Source organism: Rhinopithecus bieti, unplaced genomic scaffold (genome assembly GCF_001698545.2).
Source record: "Rhinopithecus bieti isolate Rb0 unplaced genomic scaffold, ASM169854v2 scaffold_4981, whole genome shotgun sequence".
NCBI lineage: Eukaryota > Metazoa > Chordata > Mammalia > Primates > Cercopithecidae > Rhinopithecus > Rhinopithecus bieti.
Window position 1 is genome coordinate 213361 of NW_016805130.1, and position 23880 is coordinate 237240.

The 23880-nt window shown below is 37.0% G+C and overlaps 1 protein-coding gene and 1 long non-coding RNA gene across 8 annotated transcripts in view; one reads left to right on the plus strand and one right to left on the minus strand.

The window, feature by feature from the left end:
* The window catches only part of SCEL (sciellin), a 111538-nt gene that overhangs the window by 53959 nt on the left and 33699 nt on the right, over positions 1-23880 (plus strand). For 4 of the 7 annotated variants that reach the window (XM_017871210.1, XM_017871211.1, XM_017871216.1 and 1 more), the window contains 12 exons: positions 1979-2044; positions 4109-4168; positions 8174-8218; positions 9963-10022; positions 10321-10380; positions 12711-12770; positions 13303-13362; positions 13729-13788; positions 15022-15081; positions 19375-19434; positions 20387-20446; positions 21402-21461. In XM_017871210.1, coding sequence (XP_017726699.1) covers positions 1979-2044; positions 4109-4168; positions 8174-8218; positions 9963-10022; positions 10321-10380; positions 12711-12770; positions 13303-13362; positions 13729-13788; positions 15022-15081; positions 19375-19434; positions 20387-20446; positions 21402-21461 — 711 coding nt within the window. The remainder of the gene's footprint in view (positions 1-1978; positions 2045-4108; positions 4169-8173; positions 8219-9962; positions 10023-10320; positions 10381-12710; positions 12771-13302; positions 13363-13728; positions 13789-15021; positions 15082-19374; positions 19435-20386; positions 20447-21401; positions 21462-23880) is intronic. The other 3 variants (XM_017871214.1, XM_017871213.1, XM_017871215.1) reach the window with 3 other exon arrangements.
* LOC108529116 (uncharacterized) lies at positions 10387-17908 on the minus strand. Its single transcript, XR_001885406.1, has 4 exons — positions 17832-17908; positions 14937-15056; positions 12788-12895; positions 10387-10653 (listed from the first exon to the last, which is right to left on the minus strand). It is a non-coding gene; the product is annotated as an uncharacterized LOC108529116 (long non-coding RNA).

The following is a 23880-nucleotide window of genomic DNA, read 5'->3' on the forward strand; positions in this document are numbered from 1 at the left end:
AAAAAAAAAAAAAAAAAAAAAAGAAAAAAGAAAATACGCCTTCAGAATAAAAATGGAACAATATTCATGTTCAGAAAGTGATTGTACACAGGCTTTTTATGTATTAGTTCCTAATATGCAAATATAAATACATATATGTATTTGGCATGTATTATATATAATATAAATATAAACCATATTAAAAGTGTATTTTTTGTTCATATTTGCTCCAAGTTAAGTTTCCCACTAAGAGATACAGATTCTGATGAAAGATGTTCTTGAAACTTTGTGTTATCACTCAAATCCTTGCTTATGTTAGAAATACCTTTGGATAGTTCTTTAATCATTTTTTTAGTGAAAGGATTTGTAATTTATTTCAAAACTATCACAAGTTTTGAAAGATGTTCTAATTGACTTGTCTCTGAATCAGGAAAAATAGACTTGCTTCTCAGCTTTGAATCTGTCACTCTATAATTAATACTTGGAAACAAATTCAGAGATCTGAAACTCTTCCCATGTGTTACATTTAAACTGTTTAATATATCTTGAACAATTTTTTGAGATGTACACCCCACATTTCCATTATTATTGTGAGATTAAAAATGGTAACTCAATGAAGATTGACTACATTAGATCTGCTTGATTGCCTACTGTTGCTTCTTTTGTATTTTTGCTCTTTGATGGTGATTTTTTTGACACCATGTAAGACACAATTATGAAACTATTCTTTAATAAGACACAACTATAGAACTATTTTTTAGTAGTCACAATTATAGAAATTTTCTTCATTAAGAGGGTAACTTCAGTTAGAAAGCTTTGACTGGGCAGCAGGACTATGTAGCAATAGGTGTTAAAACTCCAGGTTTGAATTTCTGTTCAGTGAAACTGCACGGTATCTTTGAAATTTTGTCCTTAGGATGAGAACATAATTTTTTTAATTGAGTCAAGAGAATATTTCTTCACTGAACTAATTAAAATGTAGATTAGATTTATAACTTTTGTATGATGGTTATAATGATCTCTTAAAATATCTTCTCAACTTTTAATCTCACATTATTTTCTTCTAACACTTCTAGTATTGAGTAATTAAATACCAATTTGAATAGAATTTTTTAAGGGGCTAAAATTAATTGGCCTTAGTACCACTGACATTCTAATCTAAAATCAGCGTCACTAGAACTACTAGCTTGTTTAAATTTAAAGGAAGCCAAATTTCACAGGAACTTACTACTCAAATTTCTTTATTCCACCAATGATCTAAAAAATAAAATTGGGACAACTTGCATGTTTTTTAAAATCCTGACTGCTTTAATCACAGCAAGATGATTTTAATGAAAGAATATGAAATGAAAGTGTTTTCTATGTAATTAACGCATGTCCTCAGGAGTACAAAAAATAGTTGAATATAGCTTCTTGAGAACAAGTAGGAATGTATAAATAGGTCAACCAGATACTTTTAAAAAGAGTAGAGGAAAGTCTTAAATTGTGCCAGAACCTAACATAATAAAATTTAATTCTGTCAGTTTAGTATGGTCATTCCCAATGTGGTAGGTGTACTTGAAACATAGACTTTTTTTTTTCCACCTTATATTAACAAATATATTTATTGATAGTATTCAAATGGGATAATTCTTTAAGAAAAAAAAATCCCTTTGATGCCCGTAACAAAAATTAATATTTTAAAATATTATATCGTTATCTAATAGAGAAAAGTATGACAATGCTTTATTGATGGAGAACAAAAAATCAACATAAATGTATTTAGAACTTATAAGTCTAGATATATCCAGTGGTTTACAAATATGCGATAAAGATAGATTAAATTACAAACTCAGTATACTGGAGTTCCTGCCGACCCATACAGTTTAAGTTTGTTATCTCAGGTATGGTTCCAACAAACACTAATCTTTTTGTACATAAATTTTTAAAAATAAATTTAAATTTATCAAAAAAGTGTCTTCTTTTCTGACTGATGTAATCTTTAACTTTGAAAATATAGGCAGATACGTCCACCTAAACCGGGTGTATATACAGAAACCAACAGATCTGCTGAAAGAAATATAAGGTAAACTGATTTCTATCTCTATCTACATAACCGTAGCAATGATAAAGTATGCTTTCTCAGCACATTTAAAACTGCAAGGCAATTAATAATAAGGTAGACAAAATCAATTTTCCAACTGACTCCAAAATATCAATAAATGTTTTTGTAGGCACTTTCAGAATTTTGTTCCTTTTAATTCTATCCCAAACTTTCCGTTAAGAAAACTACCAAAATTGTGTGAACAAGATAACAGGATAAGATCAAACCCACTAAAGGCAGGAGAGCTTGCTCACCTCTTTATTCCCAGGACCTTCTCTGAGGTCTATCATATACTTGGTGTGGATGTATAAATAAAGAGGTGGAAATAGAGTTGTTCAGTTGAACTTCTGCTGCAAAAACTTTGTCTAGTGTTAGCTGAACATAGGTATGTCCAACTCCTCCTGCAGCATCAGGAAGAAGCACATTGATGCCATTTGGTAAAGGGACATTGACCAAATGTCTTGGGTGGGGGTAAGGTGGCATTCCCCAAATGTCCGGTGTCCCGATTTACATTTCTCATTTATACTTGTTGTCTTGCACTTCCTATTTAGTCTAGCATTTGTTCCGGATGTGTCTTGTTTTTCTCCCTTTTTTCAGGAAAAAAATATTTTTTTTTTGAAAATAGTTTTAAACAGTGCTATTTTATAGGTCTATCAATGTGATAAACTATTTTTTCAGTCAAAAGATTTTATCACTGAAAATTATTTTGAAATTTAAAACTTATATCCTTTTCATTTTTTATATCATCCCCGTTTGACTCTCAGAAGAGTCCCATTCTAAAAGACACATCACATGGATTCTCTTCTTTGGAAAAAGTCATGTTTCCCTTGTTCCGAGGAGCTGACAGCACCACTCTTGGCATTCCCCAGCCTGCGTTCTATGTGCCACAGGATGTCAATGCATGTTCTGCAAAAGAAGGGTTCAGTGTTTCATTACATTTAGGAAACACAATTAAATAGAGTTTTCTGCCACAGAACTTTTCAGAATCTTTAGTGTGCTCATGTGTATTCCAAATCAGCAAAAGTCGGTTACATTTCCCAACTTGGCTACAGAATCCGTTCTGCATGGAGCCTTATTAACCTTCTGTCTATGAGATGCTGAGTTCTTTTCTTTTCTTCTTCTTCTTTTTTTTTTTTTTGGACAGGATCTTGCTCTGTCACCCAGGCTGCAGTGCAGCAGAGAACTCATAGCTCACTGCAGCCTCAAACTCCTGGGCTCAGGAGATCCTCCTGCCTTAGCCTTCTGAGTAGTTGGGACTATGGGCACAGGCCACCACACCCAGTTAATTTAAAAAGAAATTTGTATGTGGAGATGGGGGATCTCTCTTTGTTGCCCAGGCTAATCTTGAACTTCTGGCCTCAAGGGATCCTCCTTCCTTGGCCTCCCAAAGTTCTGGGCTTACAGGTGTGAACCACCACACCCAGCCCACAGTTCTTAATTACTATAAGAATTTTCCTAACTGTTCCTTTTATGATCCAGGGATATCGGCATTGATCTGATTTGGAATACACAAGCCGTCTATGTGCTCAGGTGCTTCCACCTATTCTAGAGTCTGAGAAGACAAACATTTTCACCGCTTTAGGGTGAAAAGGAATAAATAATTGTATCTGATGCTTAATGCTGCTTGACTCTGGTGGAAAACCTTTTGAACTCACTTCTGTGTTTACTTGTTAGTTAAATGGATTTTGTTTTCTATGTCCTTTTTGTAACATAGAACCTGGGAGCTGGCAATACCAGTCTTCAGGAGAAAATGTAGTTATTTCAGTGAGCACTAGATGGCAGAGCCAACACCCAGGTGGAATAACAGAGGGAAGTGTGTGTGTGTGTGTGTGTGTGTGTGTGTGTGTGTGTGAATGGGGGATGTGCGTGTCTCTGTGTGCCATGAGCTGACATAACAGAACCATTTTGTCTTTCTGTTAAACTCAGTAATTCCTGAACACTACCTAGACTATTTACTTTATTTACTGAAAACAAATGAGAAATTTTAGCTTCTTCAAAAAATAGCTCCTCTGTCACCGACCTGTATTTATTTTTCATTGTTTGAAGGAGTCAGGATCTTGATAACATCGTCAAAGTGGCCACTTCACTTCAGAGAACTGACAAAGGGTGAGATCTCCAAGCTTTTGAGCTTGGGTTTTATCTTCTCTTGTGTTCAAAAAATGCTTAACCATACCTTTAAAAGTTTTAAATATGAGCAAAATCCTAGTGCTCTATATTGTATATAATTTAAAATAAGAAAGTGTCAGTTTCTCTAGATAAGTACTCCTGAATAGTGGATGGTGCTGACATTTATGGACACTCTTCCAACTCTGCCGCTTTTTCTGGCAATTTTACTCACCCAGTGACCTCAGCCGTCAAGCCTAATTCCACATATCCAGTCCTGTATTTATGTTGCTGGTCCAGATCTCTACTTATCTCCTAGCACCCCCGCTCAGGCTGTCCAAATTCCTTCCCAAATGTGCTGTTCCTGACTTCTCTGTTCTTGCATTCCTGCAGACTCACCTTTCTGGAATAATTCTTGATTCTTCTTTCTCCTTCCCCCAGGTAGTATCATGCATGCTTGAATTAAACATCTAAAATGTTCCTCATGTGTACACAGACTTCCTCTAGTTTAAACCCTCATTGACTCCTGCACAGATTATTAGAGTAGCTATCCAGCTTTACTTACGTTCTTCAGGCTTTCCTTCCCCTAAACTATTATTTCCCATCAATGCCGGAATTTTTCCAAAGATTCTGCTCAATCACTGAACCAGATCCTCATTGCCCATTCAATGGCATATAACCTCATTCAAAGCCCTTGCCAACCTGGCTCCAGCCTCACATTCCAGTTATTTCTGTTTTCACTCCTGTATTTATCCCACATTCATATCAAGGGAAACCACTTTCTCTCTGTAGTTTCCAAATACTCTGGCTTTGTTCATACCACATGGTAACCTTTCCCAGTCTCAAGCCACCATGCCAGGCCATCCAAGCCCTGCCCATTGTTCAAGATCCGGATCAAGGGGCACCTTCTCTGTTGTCTTGCCTGAGTGATCCGGTGAGATGTGACTTCTGCCTCTATAAGCAATTAGAGTTGCACTATTCATATTTTATAAGACCGAATCATACTCAGTTTTGTTTCCTGTTATTTGCATAAATGTGTTACCTTCTCTATCATCTCTATAGTCTCTCAGGGCAGATGTTTTGTCTTATTTGCCATTTACATTGTGTGACATGATGCTTTGTACAAAGTAGGTGTTTAATAGATTATGGTTAAATCATAATATTCCATTGTTTAAATCCAAAGCTCTCAAAAAATATTCCTTGTTTAATAGATTTTAGTAATGCTTAGAGTGTTGTTAGAGATTGCAGTCTCTGTCAAAAGAAATGCAGAGAAGAAAATATGACATTTAGCTTTTCTGTACAAATTCATAAACAAAATAGGAGCCCTGAATCCAGACGGAGTCTATAGAAATTGTCCTGAATGTTTCATTTCCATGTCTTCTCTCATTGAAGTGTCTAGATCTCTAATTTTATTGATTTATTTTTGTTGCAGGTAATATTTTGTTTCCAGTAGAGATTAGATAGTGGTTTGGCGGGTGATCAAGATATCTGAGAAACAGATAAGTGAGTGACTCTGAAGGGAAATTATGGTTTGGTGTAAACCAAATAAAAACCGTGAGAGAGGCAGTTAGTTTAACTTTCCTGTCCCTGCTCCCTAGCCATAATGCTCAAATTCCACAGCCAGGTACATTTATCACAGAGACAAGTTGCTGCCTGACAGGGATCAGGAAAAATGTTCATGGTAGTGATCATAGAGTATTGTTACTTTGGGCCATCCCCAGAGAGTAGAAATGGCTTTAGTTATCGGAACTGCTCTTTGTGAAATGGAATGTTACCGCTATCTGATTAAGAGCATTTAATTTGTTACAAATGCAATGGTGAAACTTAATATCCAAAGCTTTCATCAATTTAAAGTCATTTTGAAAGCTTAAGTCTTTTACTTGGAATACAGTATCTGTTTTATTTAATTTGCCACAGAGCGTCTTCTCATGATTTATGCTAATTTTCTTGGGATAAAGCAACTCCAAATCCCGATAATCTCATCATTGTGACTCATGCCAGTCAGAAAAGTCTGGGGCTAAGATTTATAGAACTCATGGGTTTACTCTTTCCCTTGGGGACATGAACAGATTGTTAGTCTCAGAGTTAGTGGGTAGAATTTCAAGCAAGAAACAGTAATGGGTTACTGTATCAAGGGACTGGGTAGTGTTTGTCACATGCAAGGATAGAGCATTAATCTTTTTTTTTCTTTCTTTCTTTTTTTTTTTTTTTGGTTAGAGGAAGCAACTTTTGTATTTCAGTATTTATTCTCAGGCATCAATTCTACCATTGATACCTAAAACTACTTGAAAGGATTCATCTATGTACTGGCTGTTAATTTAGGGTCTCTAAGAGGACTACCCTCAGCAGCTATTCTTGCCTTAGTGTCATCGTGCCAGGCATCTTCAAGCACATAAGTGACTCAGCAATTGCATCTCTCTGAAGGCTAAGTCGAAGTCTTGGTGTTTCTAAGTGCAATTAAAAAATAAGTATAGCAAGCATTTATTAGGCTGGGCATGGTGGCTCACACCTGTAATCCCAGCACTTTGGGAGGCTGCAGCGGGCAGATTACCTGAGGTAAGGAGTTCGAGACAAGCGTGGCCAACATGGTGAAACCCCATCTCTACTAAATCTACAAAAATTAGCTGGGCATGGTGGTGCACACTTGAAGTCCCAGCTACTCAGGAGGCTGAGGCAGGAGAATCGTTTGAACCTGGGAGGCGAAGGTTGCAGTGAGCCAAGATCATGCCATTGAACTCTAGCTTGGGCAACAAGAGTGAAACTCTTGCCTTTAAAAAAAAAAGAAAAAAGTATAGCAAGCATTTATTAAACAAAAAATTTAGTGTTTACATGGCATTATTTATTATAATGGCCCAAATTAATCGGGAATTTATGACTGACTAGGCGTTGTGCTAAGTACTTTATATTCATGAGCTTATGATTCTTTTCTGAGGTGGGTATGACTAGTATTCTCATTTTACAAATGGGAAAATTGAGTCCACAGAAGTTTGGGTAACTCGCCCAGATTCACCAATGAGTAAGTGATGAATCCTGGATCGTATTCCAGGTGTCCTTAACGAGGAAACTTGAATGCATAACTACTGATTTGTAAACAGAAAAACTTGCTGAGGAAGGCAAGAGAGGTGGGGCAAGGTGTGTGTGTGTGTGTGTGTGTGTGTGTGTGTGTGTGTGTGCGCGGGGGAGGGGGCGTGGTCATGAATAGAGAAGTTAGAGAAACGACATGCTGTGATGGGGAACTAGAGGAAGAAACCAATAGCACTGTGGTGAAACCCCCACCCCACCTCACCTAGGGTGCCCACTTAGGGGAGAAAGTTGAACCCATGTGGTTTAAACAGAATTCCTGAACCTAAGAGTTTAGATAGGTTGCTCCTGAAGCAGCAGCCAGAAAGGGCTTTGCAGTTCTCAGATGTGGAAACAGGCTAGCAAATTTAGCTGACCTGGAAATGAAGTAGCAGAGCTTAAGAAGGAAGCCAGACTTACCGATGGATGAACAAATGTTTTCTAGAAGCTACATGTGCAAGTACATTGCGCAATGCTGTAATTAATCAATGTACCTATGTGTAGACTCAATTAAAAGTGGGTATTAAGTATCTACTGTATGAAAGACACTGTATTAAAACACAGAAGTGTGTCTGATGTAAAATACAGTTCTAAATTTTAAGTGGTGTGCATACGTGTGCCTGTGCAGAGGTAGGGGCATTAACATGAGACCAGTGTGCAATGGCTATAACTCAAAGTATAGTAACAGATCTGTCATAAAGGAGGTGCAGAAAAAACAAATGCTGCAAGGGCTCCAAAAATGTAGAGAACTCTATTCAGTTAGAGTACTAGGAAAGGCATTCTGGAGAAAGTGGTGTTTGATGAGAGCTTTGAGGATCATCAGGATTTTCGCAGATGATAAAAGTGACATGTGTTGTATTTCAGAGAACTGTTATTTTAAGGCAAATGTACCCTTTGACCCCGGGCAAGCTTTTTACTAACATTAAACATTTTTTTCTCTTCCCAAAGTGAAGAATTGGATAATCTCATCAAAATGAACAAAAGCTTGAATAGGTAAGATTTTTAAATGTTTATTTTTTACTACTGAGTTGCATATTGTGACTTTTTATGCCTTTCCAGTCTTTGAGCGTGAGTACCCACATACCAGGGTAGTCAAAAATATCCTACAAATCTTGAATAAAAGCTTGCAGCAATCATCATCATTTCATTGTTATGATGAATGGTTATTGAAGTCTAAAGATACTAATATGAAAGTGTCGTTGATTTTCATGCTCCATTTGTTTATTAAGGCAGTTATATAAATAACCACTTTTCTCTTCCTGAAATATTAAATCACTAGAATGTAAACAATTTGGTTTGATCATGGAATAATTTTAGTTTAACCATTACAAAAAACATTTTATTATCATAGTTAATGTTATATTGTTTATTATTATTTTTGAGACATGGTCTCACTCTCTTACTCAGGCTGGAGTGCAGTGGTGCACATATAACTCACTGCAGCTTTGACCTCCTGGGCTCTAGCCATCTTGCCTCAGCCTCCCAAGTAGCTGGGACTATAGGCATGTGCCACCATGTGTGGCTAATTTTTAATTTTTTGTAGAGATGGAGTCTCACTATGTTGCCCAGGCTGTATCTTCTTGTTTTGAATCATTTATAATTGTATAACTTGAAATATGCCAAGAGAGAAAAATGAATAATCAAGGCTTGTGTTTGTGGTCTGTATAAGGTAAGCAAGCTCTCTATTACTTTGCATACTAACCCACTAAACAGCGATCAAAGAGAAGGAGAAAACAGGGCAAATGCCAAATGAATTGATCAGAGGATCATGAAATGTGTTTTTCATATCTTGTTCTGGCAATAATGCTCACTTAATTTGCTGCTCTTCAGTTTTCTCATTTACAAGGAGAGGAGGTTTTAGATCAGGAGTCACAGACTCCACGGCCCACTGAGGCCAGGCAGGTGTGAGTGGGTGAGGAGACAGACTATATGAAACACAGGCAGTGAGAGAACTGGGGCCAAAAGGAGAGCAAATGCCCTCTCTAAGCACACATCTGCTTCTCAGTTCAGCTCCAGCTGAGGGTCTCCACGGAGTCTAGTGTTGCAGGACAGCAGGATATTCTCAGGAGATCCTGTAAATCCAGCTTTGTTGTTTGTTTGTTTGTTTTAGAGACAGGGTCTCGCTCTGTCACCCAGGCTGGAGTGCAGTGGTAAAATCGTAGCTCACTGCAGCCTCCATCTCCTGGGTTCAAGCAATCCTCCTATCACAACCTCCCAAGTAGCTGAGACCACAGGCACCAACACCATGCCTGGCTAAGTTTTAATTTTTTGTAGAGATGGGGTCAGACCATGGTGCCCAGGCTGGTCCTGGGCTCCTGGGATCAGGTGATCCTTCCACCTTGGCCTCTCAAAGAACTGGGATTATAGGCATAAGCCACCACACCCAGCCTGAAAATCCAGGTTTCTGTGTGTCCTGACCATCATTGTAAACATGGGCTCACTTTAAAGCCCATGCTTGAAAGCTCAAAGGATAGAAATGCTCCATGAATCCAAGCAACACCTCTATGGACCTATTGTGGTTGGCAGATCTCCAGTTTATATCTTTTATTTTATTTTCTCTAAGGCCCACTACAATTTAAAATTTGAGTCTATGAAAATACCTGTTTCAAGAATTGTAGCTCATCTTCCCCAACAAGCTTCTGTTTCCTGTCTTAGATGTAAACTGGTCTATGTTCTTATAGAGTTAAGCATTGGTCATTGTCACTGATGAGGCTTTTCTTAATCAATACATTTAAAGGAATCAAGGTCTTGATGGTCTCTTCAGAGCAAATCCAAAGGTAGATGAAAGAGAGAAAAGGTAAGTGCATCTGTCTCAAATCTGAAAATCTTATCTTGCAGATTGCTCGTCTTATTCCTTCAGACATTAGCTGTGAGGGAGTTGAATCCTCTGGCATGGAAATATACTAGCAGATGGGGTAGTGCTCTCAGCATTGTACATTTAGTTCAGACATAATTACCAAGAAGGATTTCTGCTCTTCCATTCAATAAGAGTAAATGAGCAGTTCATGGAGAATTTTTATTGCATCTGACCTTTCAAGATACCACACAATTTCATTTCAATATGCAGTCTTTTATGTGAATTTCTTTGTTTTCAGAGCCAAAAGCCTTGAAAGTCTCATCTATGTGAGTACCCGGACAGATAAAGATGGCAAAGGGTAAGATTTTATTAAGACAGACCATTTTTATTAAGTCCCAGACAGTATACTATTTTCTGGAAGAGACCTCCTGCTTAGGACAAGGGTCAGGCAGGGTGGTGGAATAAGCCTTAAGACTGGGGTCCAGAGATAGTGTGTGTCTTGGTGCTAGCTCTGCCACCAACATCAATCTGGCTGACTCTGGGCAAGCTGTGTAATTTCTGGACATCTCTGTTTCCACATTCCATAAAATGAAGGATATGACCTAGATGATCCCCCAGTTCCCCTTTATATCTAAAACGGAAAGAAACACAACTAGCTGTTAAGAGTAGTGGAGAATAAGTTGATGTATAAACTAAATACATTTATAATAAGGCATTTAGGAGCATAGTCCCTCACCACTGAAGTCTCTCTGCTTTTTTTTTTTTTTTTTTTAAGATAGTCTTGCTCTGAGGCTCTTCTTTGGCTCACTGCAGCCACTACCTCTGAGGTTCAAGTGATTCTCCTGCCTCAGCCTCCCAAGTAGCTGGGATTACAGGTGCCCGCCACCATGTCCAGATAATTTTTGTATTTTTAGTGGAGATGGTGTTTTACCATGTTGGCCAGGCTGGTCTTGAACTCCTGACCTCATGTGATCTGCCCATCTAGACCTTCCAAAGTGCTAGTATTACAGGCATAAGCCACCACGCCTGGCCACCACTGAAGTCTTTAGAGTGTATAAGGCACTTCTCAGTTGGAATCTTAGTTGAGTCATTTCATATGCATATCTCTTCATACATATTTGTAAATATCTTTAAATGCAAAACTAGGTTTTTATTTATTTTAAATCATAAAATGGGTTAATTAATTATTAGTAACTGAGCTGATAGCATTTAAGAGGTTACCTTGTAGTTCTAGCCTGACTGATACACTAGATAATTGACTTACATGACTAATATTATTTTTCTTGTTGAAAGAAACCAAAGCCATGCCAGTTTCATTAGAGAAAATCCCAGAATAGTCAAGAATGGCAAAGGGCAAGGATTTATGAGATCTCTACTATTTTTGCCTTCCAGATTGGCTGTTTACCTTGTATTTGGTTAGTCATGAAATTTGCCTTTCTAACATGAGAATTATTTCTGTTGTCACAGTTATTTTTAAAAACCATTTATCTGTGCCAGTCTATGCCCAGGATGGCATTCTAGCTTTCCAAGCCAATCTTGGCGATGCATTCTTAACCCTTTCTGATATAGAACACTTAACAAAGTCTATATGATGAAAAGCGTTGGCAGTAACCATCACACAGGCATTGAATGCTTATTAACAACTTATGACTATAATGTAAACATGCCAACATTGTAGGTGACTTTTTCAAATGTGGAATAGATGAAGTAGAAAAATAGTCTTTTGTTGTTGTTGTTGTTCATGGATATATGAGCTTTCTAGGAATAGATGAGGTTCCAGATATTTTTCAAAAACAGTTTGGAGAGTTCTGCAAAAGTGGTAGACAAAAGGAAAAGTAGGATGAGCATCATAAGTAGATCATTTTGTGGGCTAGGAAAAAGATTTATAATCTGGGATAATTTGATAACAGCTGAGTTTTGGTGCAGGAATAACTGATCTTTTCTGCATGGTAGGGAAAAAGTCCTAGTTCTTTTTTCTTCTTCCCTTCCTTCTTTCTCACATTGAAATAACTTAAAATATCGACAGTCTTATCACAGAGAAATCAGAGAGAGGTGAAAATGGCAAGGCTACTTGGAAGCTTAGGGGAATTTAAAGAGATTAGCTTTCATATTCGCTAGTGATTGTCAGTCACTGGCATGTGAGAGTTTTATTTCATTTATATAAAGTGCTGGGACCATAACAATTATTTTGACTTTACCAAGGTGACTTCAGACCATTTAAACACATCTGCTAACTTTTTAGGAGAAATGTCTTGTCTAAATTCTCAAAGTATTTAGACTTAAAATATTGATCAATTGATTTCCACCCCTGATGTAAATGATTTTCATGCTTAAATAAGACAGTATCTCAATATATGTATTAAAATCAGTATCTCAATATATGTATTAAAAGCCTCCCACTAACCCACCTCCAAGAAAGCAGAAGCCATGTTGGTTAAAACTTTTTAAGTTGACTCTATCATAACTGAGTAATGGTTGATATCTTAGACTCAGGCTGCTGCTTATGCATTTTGCATGATGGATAGAGCCACTTGAATTCAATATTTCCAAGGACTTCTGATCCTTTAGGCACTGATTACAGATTACATCTTACGAGATTCTCTGGTGGGAAATCTGCTGTTGTCATTACAAGATTCTGAATATACCACTGAGTTGCTCTTTCTCTTTTTCTCCCCCAATGTTGTAAAGAACCCAAAGCCTTGGAAGTCCGAGTAAAGTTAATCAAAGGACTGACAAAAACGAGAAAGGGTAAGTAAATCTCCTACCTTGATGGGGCTCTTTTATTCAGGTTAGCTTTTATACCTCATTAGGAATGGGAGTGCTATGCTTTCCTTTGTGACAGTGAACTCTTGTACTGCTTTGACCCATCAGACCTAGCAGGCAAAAGGAATACGATGAGTGCTGTTTCCTTCATAGGACCTCTGATTTGAGTTACATTGAAGTAGGTGCAAGAAAACCCGCTACATAATCTCTTATTCCATATTTTCTTAAATAATTAAGAGATGAGTCAAATTTTAATTTAAATTAAGAAATATAAAGGACAAAATTGCACAGTGAGAGCCACATTGAGAAGTTTTTCTAAACTGATTTGGACTCGTTTAAATGAAATGCTGTTGTGGCAATTAATAAAGGTAAGTTAAGGATAATTACATCAAAGCTCTTCCTGGTCATTTTGTCCTGAAAACACCTGACACCACATTCAGGGACATTCTTGATTATACAGATTTCAGAGAAAATTGTACTGTAACCTAACTGACAAGTTTTGGTGTTTTTTTCAAAGAAGACAGGATCGCGAATCTGTTGTTAAAGTGAATGCCAGGATGAATAAAATGAGCAGAAGGTGAGAACTGAACAGATGTCTCTAAATATTGGTTATTTTCTCTCATATTAATTATGTGATATTGAGGGCATCACATCTTTGTTTGGCTTCTGTCTTCTGTGTCTAATCCCTGGTGCCCTGATCTTCACTTCAAAGAATCTACATACAGTATATTCGATCTAAATTTGCATTTACATATAACCCAATAAAATCCTAAGGATTAATTAAGCTGAGTTATTGATAGGCAATTTTTATCCTAAAAGCCAATTTAATGTCAGTATAATAATTTTCTCCAAAAGCTTGAATTAATCATTGGGAATACAGAAGATGTATGTGTCTAATATTATGGGAATGTTTTGAAACTGATATAAACCTTTTTATTTAAAGAAGTGAAGACATTGATAATGCTATCAAAGTAAATCCCAAAGGAAATGAAAGTACCACTGGGTAAGAATAATTAATGTCTTTAATTATGGTTTCTGTTACATGTCAATCAGAAGATAAAATAATTTGACTTTTTAGCTTCATAAAATATTTTATTAGCATGGAATTAGACAATAAAGATAGGCCTCACGACCATCCCTCCTTGCCCTCAATAAAACCACTAACTTTTGAAGCATTGTCTTAACGTTTGATAGTAAATTGCCTTTTTGCCCAGAATTTGGGCTTTGATTTGTCTTCAGAGTAAGTGATCAAATTGAATTTTTTGTGCCTAAAGAATGCACAGTCTTGACAAAATCGTCAAAGCGTATTTCCAAAATGACAGAGATGGCCAAGAGTGAGCCATCATTGAAGCTCTGCTAATTCAACTTCTCTAAAGCTCTGCTAATTCAACATCTCTAAGGGTGGTGGTCTCAGGAGGCAGCCCAGGGGAGGCTGGGCTGGCACACACAGGGGTAGTGAGGACCTCCCACCATTTTGTCTCCTGTTCAGAGCTGTGTTGACATGGCAATGGCACCCAATCACAGTGCTTCTGCCTTCCCCTCCTGCCCCTTTTAGATTCTGCTTCTGCCTTTTATGGTATCAAAGTATTTTAATGGGGTGGCCTGTGTCCCCCTGGGGAGTGAATCATTAATTTTTCTACTATGTGAGCTGTTTTTTCTTGCCCTTTTTTGCTCACCATAATCTACTCTGAAGGAACTGATATTTAAAAGGGTTTGGGCTAGGTAGATAACTGAGTTTATATGAAAGTATACATTCTTATTCTTTTAGTTAATATTGTTAAATTATTGTTATTATGAAATTATGATTCTCAACATTATTCTTACTACTTAAAAACAGAATAGGCAATTGTATCCAGTTTGTTGAGTAGAAATTTATACTGTCTGGGTCCGGTGTAGAACTTAGTCTAACTTAATGTTACTTTAATGCTGCCTGCTTGGAGTGTTCTAACAAGATATATCTGAAGACAAAGTTGATTTTGTAAAATAACAAGTTTCATATATATTTATGCATTCTGAGAATAAAACAAAAAATCACATTACCAACAAATAAGCAACCTTAAATGGTCTTCATCTCAATTTATATGAGAATAATTTTCATTTTCATTTAGAGCTTTAAAATTTTACATTGATATAGAAAACTTGTATATTTACCACTTCTTAATTTTTCCAGCCATTATTCATCTGATTAGTGCTATATTTTAACGTCATTCATTAAAATTAATTTCCTTTTCCAAAGAAAACAAGACCTCGATGGGCTTATTAAAGTGGATCCTGAAACAAATAAAAATATTAGGAGGTAAGGCATTTAAAGTTCTCCTCTCCCCTTTGTTTGGCATTTAGAAGCACATTAGAATTTTGAGTGTTGGTATTCAGGACAGCAAATCGGAATTCAGGCCAAAACAAACTGAGCTCTTTTTTCTCTAAACACCTTATATTAAGTAATTCTGTGCAAGTGATACACCTAAATCTCTAGCATTTTATTATTGGGTGAAGTTTGTTATCAAATAAATTTGAGAAATTAAATGAGATTTGGGCTGACCTTCTCTACTGAACTAAATGATTTATTTCTTTGTATGCTAGTGTGAGTACATGTATTAGTGTATGTGTGTGAATATATAAGTAGTGTGTTTATATATAAGTGCATGTATGTATGTGTAAGTGCATATGTATGTAGATGTAAGTAGTGTGTGTGAGTGTATGTGCATGTGTATCAGTAGCATGTGGATTTAAGTGCATGTGTGTATAAACGGGTGTGTGTATAAGTGTGTGTGTGTATGCGTAAGTGCATGTGTGGATGTGTATATGTATGATCTACATGTGCGTGTGTGGTGTATTTGTGTTTAGTGTGTGTATGTGCATGTAGTGTGGTGTGTATTTAAAGATGAAGAGCTTAACAAAGTGTACTTTGTTCTTACCCATGAGTTGTCAAGTAAGTCTTAAGAGCTTATATCTTCTTGCTTTTTATTCTTTATAAGGCAGATGGAATATTTTTGAAACTGAATTTGTTGGTATGTTGCTGGAAACAGTAACATATAATTGCATGTAGTTTCCCTTGAATTCCTTTCCATTCAATTATCTCAGTTCATATTATTTGTCAGTTCTAACATGTGTCAAGGATGCCTGCAGACCAGTTGGGAGGGCAAAGGCTTAGGTAGTTGAAAAGCTGGTTTGCACACTGTCAAGCCTGCCCTGTTTGTGTAGGTGTGGCATGGTCAGAGGCACAGCGACCCAGTGAGTTCAAGGCTTGCACAAGCTTGCAACCCATAGATGGAGAAGAAAGCATTGATTTCCTTCAGTACCCGGGTGGTTCAGGGAGGTAACCTAAGGTAGTGAATGCGAGCAGGGAATCCAAAAATCGTAGGTTCGAAATCTGGCTCTATCACTTGCTAACTGTGTCCCTGTACCTCAATTTACTCATTTACAAAAGAGGGATCATAAGATTCTCATGCCAGGCATATAGTAGATACAAGTAATTGTTGCAACAATAAAGATTCAAGTGAATTATATTTTCTTCATAATTTAGTGTTCAAATATTTAATATCGCCTTTCCAAGAAAAACCATGTTTCCTTTTCTAATTTTTATTAAAAATAATATTTCCAGGCTGAGTACGGTGGCTCAAGCCTGTAATACCAGCACTTTGGGAGGTTGAGGCGGGCAGATCACAAGGTCAGGAGATCGAGACCATGGTGGCTAACACAGTGAAACCCCATCTCTACTAAAAATACAAAAAATTAGCCAGGTGTCTCAACTACTCAGGAGGCTGAGGCAGGAGAATTGCTTGAACCGGAGAGTTGGAGGTTGCAGTGAGCCAAGATGGCGCCAGAGCAAGATTCTGTCTCAAAAAATAATGATAATATTTCCAATCAGGACTTATTTTTCTTCACATATTGGTGTGTGTATATGTGGGCATGCCTATGCTCAGGTGTGTATGCATGCATACAAATGTTTTTGTACATGTGTACATTCATGTGCATGCATATATGTATGTGTCTATATGCATATGTGATTGCCTATGTACATGAGTCTGCACATTGCATGTGTGTACATTGTACATGTGTGTGATTGCATATGTATGCATGTTGCTTGTGTTTTTATGAGTATATGTGTAAATATACACATGTGCTTTTGTGTGTATATGAGTGCATATGTACATGGATGTGTATGTCCCTGTGTGTGTGTGTGAGCGTGTACGTAGCACATGTGTCTATATTTGTATGTGTGTACTTCCTGTGGGCTTTTGAGAATAGTAGTTGTTATTTCCTTTTTCTGAACATAATGAAGTCTGTAGGTCTTTTAAAAATAAAGCAATGGCCTTTTACTTTCTCAGTAAATCCTCGCCAAGCTGATATTTTTCTATTCCAGACTCATTCCTGCCTTAAGGTTTCAGCATATGCTGTTCCCACTTCCTGGAATGCTCAATCCCCATATCATCACCTTCTCCAACAGGTCATTTCTGACCACAGAATATAATTAAGTCACTGTCCTGTTCCCCACCCCCACTACTGCAGGCACCAACCACTCTTTTTTATTTTTCTCATAACATATATTGTTATTTGGAATTGTGGTATTCATTTATTTGTTTAATTGTATATTGCCTGACTCTTCCAAAGTTGAAATGGAAGCCTCGTGAGGTTTAATCCTGTGTCTATATTGTTCACATTTATCCCAGAGCTTGGGGCAGGGTCTGGCCCATAGTGGGCTTTCCAAAACATATATATATATACTCTGAAGATATATATACTTTGAGGTATATACTCTGAGGTATGGATATATATACTATGAGGGTGGATTGAAGTAACCCATAATACTGAAGATACATATACTATGAGGTGTTGCTTTACATAAACTCACATATTATTTTACATTATTACATTAATAGTAGATTACTACATTAATCTACTCTTCTTTATGGACTTTATGAACTATGAGATTTAAATAACCTTGTTTTATTATGTGCTTTATTTAATATTTAAAGAGATCAAGTCCTAAAATATAGTTAAAGCAAATTCCACAACCAACACAAAGGGAGGAGTTATAATGCTTACCGTTTTGTTATTTTTTTGAATACACAAGTCTGGAAATAGCATCCCGGGATTTTTTTTTTTTTCTCAGTCACTGGCCTTCAAATCCCACATACTTCATTTGGGCAGAAGTCAACAAGGAGTAATCTGGAGTGGAGTGATTGCTTCTGTGGGGCTAATTGTTTCATTATTTGCATGACAAAGGTTCAAAGTAATTATTACTACTTTGAGTCTGTATATCACATTATCAGACATCTGGATACAAATAAAAGACTTGAATCAACATGTAGTTGCTTTCAAATATCTGTATCTTTGATGTTGTATAGACAAAACCTTGGGGCTTTTGGACATGGCCTTAATAGAGTCACAGAGTATGGAGACGCAGTGCAAAAAGGCCTTCCTGTGGGTATTCTTTTCCCTATGTGGCATCCTCTGTAGATCAGAGCAGCATTTATTGCTGCTATTGGTATGCAGAAAACACATGTAGATGCAGGGAGAAAAGCAAAATTCCACTAAGATCAGAAACCGACGTATGCTAAAGAGTAACAGCAAACTACTAAAATGTTTTCGATGACTGCATGGAATTTTATTTTATTTCATTTTATTTTCTTTCTTTCTCAGACAGGGTTTTGCTCTGTCCCAGGCTGGAGTGCAGTGGTGCAGTCACAGCTCACTGCAGCCTCAAAAGCCTGGGCTCAAGGGGATCTTCTCACCTTAGCCATATGAGTAGCTGGAGCCATAGGTGTGCACCACCATGCCAGGCTAATTAAAAAAAAAAAAATTATGGAGACAGGATCTTGCTATGTTGCCCAGTCTGGCCTGGACTTCCTAGGCTCAAGTGATCCTCCCACCTTGGCCTCCCAAAATACTAGGATTACAGGAATGAGCCACCATGCCCAGCCAGAGTGTTGTGCTTTATATTACAGTTGATAGATCTTACATTTCAGAATGTTTCAGAACTCTGTAGATTTTAATATTCCTATTGTTTGTTGCCAAATACAACTAGTCAAAATTCATAATTCTAACACAGTTATAAGTACCAGAAGCAATTACTGGGTTGCATATCATAGATTTTTAACAAATTGGTGTATTAATACAGTTTTGTGATAGAAAAAATCTGCTAATGAATGCCAATTTTACAAAATATGGATTCTCCAAAGCTGGTTTTAAAGTTCTACATGTTGAAGGTTGATAAAGAGTATCCCTTCTGGAATATTTCATGAAACAATATATAGAATAAGTTACAAAAATGTTTTGTGCACCTAAAAGCTAAAATTGTAGCATTTAGTGTGTAAAAGTAGAGAGAATCCTAGTGCAGTACTTGCTAGCGGCCAAATGGCTCTGAGACTAAAATACTGTCTCCCTGAGTCTCAGTGAATTTCAGAGATGTACAAATCCCTACATACTTCTGCAGTCACCTTTCACAATCTTCAGTCTTCAACTCCTTGGCATGATCTCAATGAGTTTTTACACTGCTTCTGAGTTTTAATGAACAGCTTTATCTTCTTGTTGTCAGTCTACCGTTGTTACATGTTGTCAATCTTACCATTCCTTCAATGTTTTAAAGGGGCCAGAGTCTTGACAATCTCATCAAAGCGACTCCTGAAGTAAACAGAAGTAACCAAGGGTGAGGACTATGTCTTACCTCTCTTCCTTCCTCTTCCCCATCCATTTGTGGTACTCAGGAAAAAAGATGTGTTGAAAAACCTTTGGATTGGGATCAGAAAGTCTGAACCCCATTACTTACTAGCTTGGTGTTCTTGAGCAAGTCCCTTGAATGCTGAGCTACAGCCTCCTTAGTTATAAAATGAGGATCGTAATATTTGTTTGGCTGGGTACAGTGGCTCACACCTGTAATCCCAGCACTTTGGGAGGTCGAGGCAGGCGGATTACTCGAGGTTGGGAGGTTGGGAGTTCAAGTCCAGCCTGGCCAACATAGTGAAACCGTGTCTCTATAAAAAATATAAAAATTAGCCAGGCATGGTGGAGTGCACCTGTAGTCCCAGCTACTTGGGAGGCTGAGCCAGGAGAATCGCTTGAACCCAGGAGGTAGAAGTTACAATGAGCAGAGATCCAGCCACTGCACTCCAGCCTGGGTGACAGAGTCAAACACCATGTCAATAATAATAATAATAATGATGATGTTTGGTTTTTGTCACTTGATAGTTGTTAGGAATGAATGAAATAATGGATATAAAATCAATTTTTTAAAGAAGGATATTACAAATGGAAATGATTAACAAAACAGTTTAGTTATAGCTGTAACATTAGATGGAATGCTTAGGGGAACCAGGTGAGAGTTTTTAGCAGATTATTATGTCATTCATTAACTGACTTTTTTAAATGGAGTCTTGCCCTAATTATATGGTTTTATTTTGGGGGTAAATGAGAAACTACGTCAGTGTACCAGTGATTGGTAAGAAGGTCACAAAGTTTAGTCTTTTAAATTAAGAGCATAGTCTTGTATCAATTTATCTCAAAGCTTAATAGTAAAATTTATATCGAGTACATATATCCTTAAAATCGAAACAGCCAATTTATTTAATTCCATTTTTATTTATCATGTTTTTTGTTTGAAGTTCCAAAGACCTCAATGACTTCATCAAAGTGAATCCAGGAACAGAAAAAAGTACTCAAGGGTAAGATTTAGTAAGCTCCCTTTTTTTGTTTCATAGTAACCAATGCCTAAAAGTATAATTAAAGCCTCATTTTGGCTGACTGATGCTGAACCCAATGATCCTTCAAGAGAAGCCGTGTAACCCTGCCTACTTCACATCTGAAATGTTAAAAATTTTGGTCAACCAATTTCTGATACAATGAGAGTACTCTTTGACTAATCAAGAATAAAATTGTTTTCCCACCATGGACAGGACATTTTTATTCATTGATTTATTATTTTTCTCAAGCAGAAGGGATGACACAGTAGAGCGGAAAGAGAACTAGACCGGACCCTGTAGTTGTGGGTATAGGCCTGTCTCTGCTCCTCTTACCTGTGTGTGCTCAAACTAGTCACTTCTGTTCAGGCTTCAGTTTCTCATCTGCAAAGTGAGGAAATGGCACCAGGAGCTCTCTCAATACTCCCAAGTCTAATTCAGTTACTAAGTTCCAATAGATGTTTTGGTGTCATGATAAGGCACAGGCATTCTGCAGCCAGATTACCTAGCTTTAAATCCCAGCTCTGCTACCACTAGCCATGTGGGAAAATTACTTAAGCTTTCTGTGTCTCAGTTATTCCCTCTATGAAACTGGAATAATAATACTTCCTATGAATACTTCCTATGTCATAGGATTGATGTGAGGATTAAATTAGACAAATCATGTAAATCACTAAGAAGAGTGCCTGGCCTGGCACATCAAACATTTTCTATAAGTTCTTATTCATTATTTCTCTCCAGTTTTAGTTAGGTCCCTATATGTATATTCACAGTCAACACTGAAAACCCCCAGCCCTCTGAGATGATCTCTAATTTTATTATTTTGATAAATATTTTACAATAAAAGTATTTCTCAGTTTTAACAAATACTTGAAACCATTAACAAATACTTGAAATCAGTGGTAAATCTACCACTGATCTGGTTTTCTATGTTTTTAAGGGGCCAAAGTCTCGACCGCCTCATCAAAGTGGCTCCTGAAAGAAACACAACTAACCAAGGGTAAGGTTTATGGAACTTCTCCCCCGTTTTTTTCCTAATCAACTTAAAAACATGATAAATTGCGCAGTGGCTCATGCCTGTAATCCCAGCACTTTGGGAGGCCGAGGCGGGCGGATCATGAGGTCAGGAGATCGAGACCATCCTGGCTAACACGGTGAAACCCTGTCTCTACTAAGAATACAAAAAATTAGCCGGGCGTGGTGGCGGCGCCTGTAGTCACAGCTACTCGGGAGGCTGAGGCAGGAGAATGGCGTGAACCCGGGAGGCGGAGCTTGCAGTGAGCCAAGATCGTGCCACTGCACTCCAGCCCGGGCGACAGAGCGAGACTCAGTCTCAAAAATAAATAAATAAATAAATTGCATCATCCCACCGTTGAGACAACCAATGATGGGACCCAAATCAGCAGATCTTGTGTCAGAAATTTAGTGTTCAAGCACGTGCTCAAGGCTCTCTGGCCATGGGAGAGAGAATTCCTTGAAGTACAGGAATGATCTCTTACCAGTATGAGATTTGTGTTCCATGCTGAGGATTTCCTTAAAATTAACGGGAATTCCCCATGAGACAAAACATCATCCCAAACAATTACCCAGATCTAAGTAGCGTAAAGAAAGGTCTTCATATGATAAAAAATTCTTCCTCCTTCTTCTTCCATCACGTATTCCCTCTCTTCTTATTGTCTACCACCCAAACAATTCTTAAAGTTGGGAAGTCATTTAAAAAATTATTCTCAGTTCATTGAAAAAAGAATGACATTTTCTTTTATATAGAAAGAATTTTATCTAAGGCATATCATGTTAAGTAAATAAACAGGCATAATAAAATCACCAACTTGTAAGTGTATATTGTTAAATTAATTTGAACATGAGTTAGATATAAAAGATACCAAAATATATATCTTCTCTCAGCAGATTTCCTATCTTACTTTGCATATTTGAATACGGTCTATTTTGCAGTATGTGGCTATCAAACAGCTTATTTAGACTAGATCAGAGGTCAGCAACTTTTCTTAAAGGGCTAATAGTAAATAGTTCTGGTTTCAGGGACCAAAATTGTCTCTGTTTTAAGTAAGTATCTCTGCCAATAGTGTGAAAGCAGCCATTAGTACCTTGTGAACAAATGGGCGTGGCTGTGTTTCAATAAAACTTTATTTACAAAAGCAGGCTGCAAGTTGGATGTAGCTTGAGGTCCATAGTTTGCTGACCCCTAGACTACATAGTATTTTGTTTGAGCGGGTGAAGAGAGTCAAAGCTGAATGTAGTTGAGGTGGAGTCTGAACTACAGCCTACTACCCTACTGCCCACCCTGATTTGGCATATATTAATACAACTTTAGTTTTACTATTGAGGGTCAGACACTAAATCCAGAAACCATATAATTACATTACAGATTAAGATTCAGTGAAAGACAGTTGCCTTTTCCCTCTCCCAAGATGACTTAGTTTCTAAAGGTGAAGATGGCCTGATTATTCATGCCCTTTCCTTTATAATGTTTGAGGCTGTATTTTGGTAGCCACATGCTGCCATGTATTGCATTTGGTTGTGTGTCTATTTATTTTACTTGGTAGTGAGATTTTTTGAGTTCAGAGGACCTTTTGCTAGCTGTGTAGTCTTGGACAAATTGCCTAACCTCCTTTATACCTCAGCTTTTTTATATGTAATATCAGGATTGTAAGAGTTAATTTCTTCATGAGTTACTACAAAATTAAACATGATCATGCTTGTAAAACACTTAGTGTTCACGTGCTTATTACACATTATCTATTAGTATTATTATTACTCTTAACAATTTTTTCTTTATTGTTAATTTCCCATAGCACTACTCAATGTGAAGAAGATAGCAAATAAATTTTCCTGGGAGGTTGAATCTTATGAAATTACTGACATTCAACTATTTTGACCAACAAAATGGCAATTTTAAACAGTTCAATGTAATAGAATATAATAATTAACATGGAAGGATACGCACGTGATAAAATGAATCTATAGATTAGTCTTAAGGATTAGTTAAGATATAAGTCTTTCCAATTATTTTCTCTCCAGGATATATAACGTATCATCCAATAATAAAGTATATCAAATTAGGCTTCCTATTCAGGTCTTTGGTGTTAGGGTTGGTATCATTACTGTGACAACAGCAGCATCTCTGTAGAGCGATGAATGCCTATTTGAGTGTTTAGAATAGAAACATAAATTATATAAACTGATCCGTTGCTCTAATTTAGCTTTGCATGAAGTGTGATTCTGAAGTGATTTAATATCTTGGGGTAGTGTGAATATTACATATTTATATTATATATATTACCTACATAACTTAGAATCAGAAAATGACTTTCTTTTCTTTTCTTTTTTTTTTTTTACAAAAAATCTCAGCTTTTGTTTGTTGTGGAAGAAGGGGAGCAAGGAACATATGGATATAATGA